General features: G+C 26.2%; 3 protein-coding genes across 3 annotated transcripts; 2 read left to right on the plus strand and 1 right to left on the minus strand.

Annotated features, from left to right (window-relative positions):
* Positions 1 to 467: 467 nt before the first annotated feature.
* Positions 468 to 3,359, minus strand: LOAG_09940 (hypothetical protein; the record flags this gene model as incomplete). The annotated part of the gene is made up of 12 exons (XM_020448050.1): positions 468 to 557; positions 829 to 892; positions 1,016 to 1,128; positions 1,262 to 1,342; positions 1,428 to 1,475; positions 1,673 to 1,757; positions 1,823 to 1,893; positions 2,046 to 2,142; positions 2,217 to 2,377; positions 2,585 to 2,675; positions 3,007 to 3,088; positions 3,260 to 3,359. 12 exons carry the CDS (start codon positions 3,357 to 3,359, stop codon positions 468 to 470), a joined length of 1,083 nt encoding a protein of 360 aa, XP_020301772.1.
* A 1,989-nt stretch (positions 3,360 to 5,348) lies between these two features.
* Positions 5,349 to 6,175, plus strand: LOAG_09942 (hypothetical protein; the record flags this gene model as incomplete). Its single annotated transcript, XM_003145467.1, has 3 exons — positions 5,349 to 5,484; positions 5,727 to 5,863; positions 6,065 to 6,175. Coding segments are annotated over 3 exons (384 nt in total), but the record flags the coding sequence as incomplete, so codon positions are not given.
* Positions 6,176 to 7,381: 1,206 nt separating this feature from the next.
* LOAG_09943 (hypothetical protein) lies at positions 7,382 to 9,094 on the plus strand (the record flags this gene model as incomplete). Its single annotated transcript, XM_003145468.1, has 3 exons — positions 7,382 to 7,571; positions 8,458 to 8,624; positions 8,981 to 9,094. Coding segments are annotated over 3 exons (471 nt in total), but the record flags the coding sequence as incomplete, so codon positions are not given.
* Positions 9,095 to 9,417: the final 323 nt, after the last annotated feature.

The following is a 9,417-nucleotide window of genomic DNA, read 5'->3' on the forward strand; positions in this document are numbered from 1 at the left end:
GATCATGAAAAGAAAGGTTGGATATCACGCGAAGATTTCATGGCAGTGTGCAGCCAAGATGAACATATCCTTCAGTCCATTTCAGCACTTTGCTCAGCAATTATGATATGAACAGTGTAACAAAAGTGGTGTGTTCAGAAAATAAAATGACATATAAAAAATATTTTGCAAGCATCATATTGTTGGCAACCAGTATATCTCAAAAAAGAGATTAAAGAAATCTCGTAGATCGGTAAAATCGTGTGTTCAGTTATGCTTTAGCTTAAATAACGAAAAGAATACTTCAATTTTTCTTGCTTATGAATATCAAGCATTTTATCGGTAATAGAAGTAAGGAACAAAACTTGATTTTTTGATTTAGTAATCAGAAATTCTGAATCACCACTGAGGTTTACTCCATCCTTATCGTATCTTGTAATCCAGTAAATTTGAAGTTGGTTCCAAATGATTCCAAATAATGTCATAGTCTACATATTGCCTTTTTTGCTGTCCCTCAGAACAGTGAACAACTTCTTTTTTGCAGTCGATGTTGTTGCGCTTTCAGTGTCTTTCATTAACTACAAATATCATCATTGTTCATAGCAGACTGATATAGAAGTCAAAAACTTATTCATGTTAGCGTGAAACTTGTCCAAAAATTGATGGCACATTGTCAAATATATCGATTTTCCTCCGATTTATTTTACTGCTAAGAAATGTTCAGAATAATTAATCGCTAAATCATAAACATAACTTTGAAATATTATTAAACTATCATAGCAAGACGCTGAATATATAAGACACAATTGGAAAAGTGAATGACCGTTACTGAAGAAATTCTGCATTTACCATTTCATGAAATCGAGCTCTTGCTACTGCGATATTCTCTCGGGGTATTAAAGAATATTTGAATCTAAAAAAAGAACTTGTAAGATGGAGAAATACTAACTAGTTCAAAGATCAGAAATTTTTCATTTTGTATCTTTCCATCTTTGTATCAAACAAAATGAGGCAAAAGAAGTGCTGTGGTGCATACTTTTCCTGTTCAGTTCTTAATTCCTTTTCCTTGTTTTTGATTTCCTGCAAAAGAGCAAATCGTTCTTCCGATATCACGGTGCTCAAATTAACAATACTAGTAGAGCTCATGTCCTGAAACCCAGAAAGTATGTAAAAGACATTAGGGTGTATTACAAGCTTTTAAAAGCCAAAAATTAATTTTCTCTGCATCAATTATCAAATAAACTGACCATTAAATAAGAAGTACAATATTACTGCAATATACCTGCTTCTTGTTTTCTTCATCCACTACCAACTCAAATGATTCGGCTTCCGAAATGCTGGCATTAAGCGTACTGATTTCATCCTGATACATGAACAAATTATCAAGAATAAAACAGGGTTACAAAAAAATAAAATAGAAGGAAGAAAATCCTAGTAATGGTACTAACCCAATCAGCAGTAGATAATGACTTGTCAGCTTCGAAGTTCCCGAACTTCTGTAACATGAAAGTTCTAAATCATCAACATTCTATGTGATTTACGACTGTATTTAAAAATTCATCGAACAACTTATTTTATTCCTAACATTTTACCAAGTCGTTAAAAAGGCGACTTAGGTCCAAATGATCTGAGTTTAAACCCTAAATTCCTAAGTTAAGTTTTTAAGCGTGCGCAAGAAATGAAATAAATATACCGTTGTATATTCGCGTTGTAGTTGCGTAAGTTCTGCTGCAATCCTTAACTTTCTATCCGGTAAAACCGCAAAAAGTTGTCCAGAGCTAAATAAAAATATTAAGTGCGCTCAATGATTGATCAAAAGTTGTTAATACTATTGCATACCCACCTATTCTCGAAATTTTCATCACAGAGCAAAGGCTGAAAATCAATAAAAAGCTTCTCCATCGATCCATTGCCCTGAAACAATTAGACTTATTTAAAAATTGTCCAATTGGAAAAATCGATTAAAAATTCAGGTAAAAATTGGACATTTTTAAACTAAACGAACAAATTTTCTGGATGAAATATCTTGTAGCATCAAAGCATTCAGATTCAGTGACGAGAATAACATTATCATCACGGCGCACAAAACAGAACATATTCGTTGGTTCGTTATTATATAATAAGGATTGTTCATTGACAGCGTCTCGTGATGTTCCCTCTTTCCTGCAAGCCTATGTAAATTGATTGCAGAATCACGGGAACGGCGGAAGAATATTCTGCATTAGATTAGAACTCACGTAAATATGAAATTTTGAGCGAAAGCAGCTTCGACAAACAGATTTTCCTTATCAACTACCGATTGTTTATGTGCTTCCATCGCTGAAGTTTGTAATACATCCGGAAATTCAGAAATAATATTGATTGCTGCCGCAGAAATTTCACCGTGAGGATACTTATTCTGAAACTAGATCGTTTCATCAAATCCAAATGAACATGAAATAGTACAGTCTCAACTCATCTTGAGTGAAGAAGATCAACTGAGGACACGAACATCTGTACAAGTTGTTTCTGGCGTTTAGCATCATATCAAAAACAGTATTGATAATGTCGATTGAGCTGCCACTGATTTGTTGGCAGTAACTCAATTAGATTGTAGAAAACAAACCAACTGAATGAAATCATCCTTCAAAACGATCTCATCACAATATTTGAATACAGATTGAATATCTCCAGCTCCAAGCCAACCATAAACCTCACTGAAAATATACCCATCATTTACTTTGAATTTTAGGCAATTTACAAATGTGTCATTCTATTCTATTACCATTCATTCTCTTTCTCACAATTGCTTGCAAATTTTTTTTTAAAATTAGTTTGAAAGAAAAATAAATGGGCACACTACCAAACAGTAATACAAATGAACAGAACGTTTGCATATATCTCAAGGAAGTTAGTTTGAAAAGAAAACATGCTTAAGAATTTGCGAAATATATTTAACAGTTAATTTCAACCATTTAAGAAATATCAATGCGAAATGTTCAACACTAACATCTTTGCTCTAATGCTTCTAATTCATATAACACTTACGCCTTTTTCATCATATTAGCTTTGTTCACTCGTTTGACATTTGCGTGTGCTCCAATTATTGATAACAATTCAGAAACATTCTCTGAAAGGATATATATATATATATATATATATTTACGGTGGGAAAAAACGAAATCTTGATTAGATTTACTTCATATTTTATAACCATAAATATCTGCTTACCACGATACCATCTTATATTAGTGACAGTTGATAATTGTGATAATGATGATAATAAAGATAGAAATGTTACGTCGTGATGGATTGATAGGTTGAAATTGTGGGATAATCACTGGAAGAGCAACACGTTTAGCTTTTGAAATCCTTCTCGTCCCTCTCTTTTTCCTTGGCATTTCTTCCAAATATCGTTTAAATGCTTCTCAATCAAATTAAATTTCAATTGGAAAATTTGATTCAAATTTCTACGCATGAAAGAATGACTACTGCCCGGTATGAAAATTCGTATCCCACTTGTAAAAATGCATGAAATGATCATTAGTAATAATTGTAAACAAGAACGGATAACAGTGAGCGAATTAAAAACAATAGTTAGAAAATTCGATCAGAAGATTTGATTTCTGAAGTTGGAAGAGTACGAAATAAAAGGAAATAAATAATTGGAAATGAAAAATTAAAATGAAATGAAAAAGAGAGATTAAACAATTTCAAATTAAGCAATTTTTTAAATTGGCATTTTTAATGTAAATTTATTGCTTCAATTTTACAATATCTGAACTTTTTATAGCAGGAAATGGATGTATTTTGACCGCACTTATAACTTTTCGATTCGGCATAAAAGTATATGAGCGACAAAAAATGAATTAGAATTGTTGATTTCCGGTAATATATATATGGGACCGGATCACATTTCCGGATTAGAAAACATTCATTATGGATGTTGATTGTATCGATTTTCTGATATTGCACAAATGATATATAAATTTGAAAGTGTTTGTATTATTTCACCGGATTTTTTTTCAGATTTCAGAAATAAAGTGTAAAAATAATAAATTTGCATAATTTCGAATTAATAATTAAAATACAAAAAAAGGGATTTCAAATTTTAAAAGTTTCAGGAAAATTAACGGTAATTAAGCAAATCTACTGGTAAATTTTTTTTTTTTTTGAATAATTTTCAACAATCTTCACTTTTTTTTTTGGGTAAACAATTGATCATTTAGCATTTTTAATGCTATGCCTTTGTTATTGATTTATGCAAGAGATTATAAAGAAATTGTAAAGTGATCAGATGTGGTCAAAGGTCAACAGGAAAAATTTTTTTTTTGTATTGATTCACAAAAGAGATTTTGATGACCGCATATGGTCAAAGGTCAATCAGGCAAGTTTTTTTTTGTGTGTCAAGTTGGTGTTACTAAAAATACTTCATTTGGTCATTCCATTAAAATATTCTCTATTTTTTTTTTTTTTTTTAGCTTTTACTAGCAATTATTTCATGTTTGCTTAAAATTTTGTTTAAAATGAGCAAAAAAAAAAAAAAATGGCAAATTTTTGTAAATTAGATCGCATTTTAGGCTGTTCATTTCAAGGTGTGCAAATTTAAGTTGCTATTTTAATTATCAATTAAAAAGTTAATTTGATTACAATTTTATGCTTTAATTTATAGCTAAGCAAAGGTATTTACCTTACATAAATTATTTCTAAACTATTGATAGGCGTAATTTGTTCAATTCCTCAAGATGTCATTAATATAATAAAAATGAACGGCCTAAAATGCGGTCTAATTTACAAAAATTTGCCAATTTTTTTTTTTTTTGCTTATTTTAAACCAAATTTTAAGCAAATGTAACATAATTTGCTAGTAAGAGCTAGAAAAAAAAAATTTTTTTTTGAATACATTTTAGAACTTTTTAAATTTCAACTATTCCTTCGGCATAATATATAACTATTCAAAAAATTGCAATTAATAATTTTTGCAAATTTTTAAATTAATCATCTTTTTTTCTTCTTGATTAATTAAAGTTTTAAATTATCGATTGGAAATTTATTCATAGAAAATAAATTTTGATAAATGATATAAAAGCAAAAAAAAAAATTTAATTTAATAAATATTTTTGAATAATTTAAAAATAAAAATTAAGAATTAGATTACTTGGATTATTTTGTTATTTTTTAAAATTTGTTATAATGAAAAATTTTTTTAAATTATTTCATGCATTTTATTAACAAAAACTACCGTATAAAAGTTGTTATCAGGAAATGTAATCATTGATAATTTCAGTGATTTCCTTTTTTTTTTTTTTTTTCCACTTAGAATGTTGCGATTTTGGCTTTCAATCGTTCTTATCCTTTCGATACTTACACATATAATTAATACATATCAAATGGAACATATGGTACAATCGATAGCTATCCGTGGTAAATTTATTTGCGGTCAAGAACCGATAAATGGTATTCGAGTAAAATTATTCGAGAATAATCTCAATAGTCAATCAATAATAATTGATGAACATATGTTGGGTAATTTTAGTTTTCAATAGGTTATTTTAAATTTAATATTAAAATTAAATTTGAAATATTATCAATTTTGATCGAATACAAAAGAATAAAATGAAACAAAACAAATTGAATGAAAAATTTTTCAATTTTTTTTAAATTTTGCTTTTTTATATGCATATGTAATATGTTTGATAAAATAAAATTAATTTGTTAAAATAAAATTAATTTGTAAGTTTTTTTTCTTTTTTTTTTTGTAATTTTAGCAATAAATTCTGATAATATTTTGAATGAAACATGCACTGACCAGAATGGACAATTCTTCATCAATGGTACAACGGTCAAAGTTGGTCAAATTCAACCAATCTTAAAAGTTTATCATAATTGTCTTCATAATAAATTGGTTAGTATTAACATTTATATGAAAAAAAACAAAAAAATAAAAAATAAAAATTAAAAATTGAGAAATGTTTTAGCAATCACTGGTAATTAATGGCAGAAATATTTCGTAAATTTAATTAAGCATAAAATAATTAACCTAATTAATTGTGAAATATTTTTAATGCAATATCAACAATAGCCAATTATGCATTTCTTTTTATAGTTTGGATTACGAAAAATTCATTTCCTGGTACCATATCATTTCATCAATTATGGTATCCATGCTGAAAAAGTTTTAGACTTGGGTATTTTTAATTTGGAAGCAATATTACCTGTAAGTATGCATTAATTACAATTTGAAATGAATTTGATAAATTCAATTTGTTAAATTTCAGCTCATTTAATGTTTATTCTTTTTTTTTCTTACTATGATATAGCTAATTTAAATTATCGTTGATCGTTGATCAGTAAGATGATCAAAGAATGATTGAAATACTCTTTATGATATCATTATTTAATAGCAAAATTCAAATATTGAAATATTAAAAGAAAAGTAATTATTCATTGCATTTGTATTGAAAAAAAAAAAAACAAAATTTGTTTTGATAGTGCAAATAATTACAGTAATTTAATTGATAGTGTAAAGCAAATGATTGTATAAATAATTACAGTAATTTAATTTAACAATTGTAATTTATCATTATAATTCCTAATTGCAATGTTAATTTCAGGATGAACGACTCGAAGGTTATGTATTATGATAATGAAGCATTGTATATATTATGTGATTTGTTTATTGCTTGAATTAATTAATAATTCATAATTTAATTATTTCCATAAATAGTTGCAATTCAATGAAGCTTTTATTCTTTCCTTGGGTTAAAGTTCATTTTAACACTTCTCTTACTGATCCTATTCACTATATCATTATAATTCCTAATTGCAATGTTAATTTCACGACAAACAACCATAGTTTAGTGAAAAGTTCATTCTTTTTTAAAGGTTAAAGTTCATTGTAATAAATCCATTGATATTATTTACCGTTAATTATTGACAGAATTTTTTCTATTATTAATTTTTAGGGTTAAAGTTCATTTTAATACTTCTTTTATCGATATTATGCACCATTAATTATTAACAGAATTTTTAATTTTATTCAATTTTTAGATTTTTCGTTATCATGTCATAGCAATTTTTTTTTTTGTCTTTGCTTATTTGTCATGATAGTTTTTATCACATTTTAATTTAATGAATAAAATAAATTTTTATCAATTTTTACTTTTCTCATTTTATTCCTCATAGTTTTTTTCCTTTCTATTCATATTTAATATACCATAAAATTTATTATTAATTTTTTTTCGCGTCCTCCTTATCATTCATAAATCTTTCGACTTTAAAAAAAATAACTTTTATTTTAAGGAATATTTTTTCTCTTTCTGTTTCTTTTTTTTTTAAAAAAAATAAAAGTAATTTTCAATATTAATAATGAAATAATAATTGAACAGAATATGCAAATTTCTCGTTTTATTTCAGGAAATTTATGTTGCAAACATTGCTATTATTTTTGCTACTAACAAATTTTCCAGTACTGGAAAATCGAATGCAATCTATAAAAATACGTGGAATTTTTCGATGTGGTAAAGAAATTCCTCATAATGCAACAATTGAATTATGGGATGAAGATCAACCATTGCTAAATTTTATTCATCAATTTATCATTCAAAAAAAAAGTATGAAATTTTTTGAATTAAAAAAAAACAGTGAAATTTAAAAACAAAAGAAAAAGTAAAATTTAAAAAGAAAAATAAAGTTTAAAATATAGTTTCACGTTGTCTATCTTGATAAATATAAAAAAAGTGTTACGTAAGACTCGTTTACATATGACCTAATATTCTGATATAATCATACGTATTCACATAATGTTCTAATGTAACCATACGTGTTTACGTAATGTTCTAATGTAACCATACGTGTTTACGTTATATTCCACTATAATTATACATGCGTACGTAATATTCTAATGTAAACACGTAAACACGCATGATTACATAAGTAAACATTATAATATTATATAACTATACACGTTTACGTATTTTTTTAATATAACCATATAACCGTACGTATTTTTATGAATAGATCATATTATGATTAGGCACCATTATGTTATAACCGTACTTTGCATCATTTTTTTTTTCTTTCATCCTTAAATCATTTATTAATTGATTAAATCAAGTAATTAGCATAATTTGATTAAATAAAGAGTTAATAGTTAGCAATAATGAAATTAAAATACATATATTTATATATAATTACAATTATATTATTTCAATTTGAATAAAAATGTAACAAATAATTTTGATATAATTTTGCGATAGTTTGAAATTTTTTGCACAATTTTTTGTAATCAATTTTAATTCATTAAAAATTTAATTGAAATGGAATAATAAATAAAATAAGCTTAGTTAAAAAAAATTAAGCAAAAAAAAGAGGTAGATAGTTATTTTTTTTTCCGATTTTTATTTTTTTTTACTTTTATTTTTATTCCCGGTTTTATTTTTTTTTACTTTTATCTTTATTTTTATATTTCATGCTTTCATCTAATATGTTAATTTAAAGGTTTGAATCCTGATGACAAACTTTTCACGACACATCCAAATATCAATGGTACATTCGAAATTAATGCTATGCATGATGAATTTACAAAATTAAATCTATATATGATAGTTTATCATCAATGTGAACATTTGATGCATTGCAAATCTAATCAATATAAGGATAGAATGGTTCGGTATTCCATAAATTTAATTAATAGTAAAAATTGTTTTGTAAATTTTGCATTTTATCACTTAATTATTTATTAATTTTAAAAATATTAAATTCTTCAAATAAGCAAGTATTCAATTCTTTGATTTCAAATGATTATTCAGTTATTTGTTAATATGTATATTTCATTTCTTCTCATTCATTTTCCAATTCTATTAAAGATTTGAAAATGTTTGAAATATGATTTGTAATACATATTCATTTGATTAATTAATTAATCGTAATATATGATAAATTTTACTTAATAATTGTAGTTTTTAAGAAATGGTTATAATAATACTTCATTTTTCATTTTTTTACTTTACTAAATTTGCAGTTTCAAAGATGGCGACGATTTATATTTCGTATACCAGGACAATATGTAAGTGATGGTGACATAGCTATGAAAACTTTCGATTTGGGTACCTGGAATTTACAATTCAAATTTATGGTAATTCATATACCTAAGTTTACTTCAGAAATTTTGCTCAAAATTTGATTAGCTTTCAGCATTATACTATGTCAAATTTGTAATTTAAATTTGATTTTCGAAATATTACATTATTCAGATTCATTAGTTCAAATATATTATTTGAATTAATTAGAATTTAAATTTCCTCCTAATCATGATATGATACATTCAGGTAAGCTGAAATGGTAAGAGTAAATTAATCAAGTGTAGCGAATATTGTTAGGGTTCGTTTGAGATGGGTGATGCCGAAGAAGAAATCACTATTGCCAGCGATCTAACGCGAGATGTAGTAGCATTAAGTT

This window comes from Loa loa (genome assembly GCF_000183805.2).
Source record: "Loa loa unplaced genomic scaffold supercont3.397, whole genome shotgun sequence".
In the NCBI taxonomy this organism is placed as follows: domain Eukaryota; kingdom Metazoa; phylum Nematoda; class Chromadorea; order Rhabditida; family Onchocercidae; genus Loa; species Loa loa.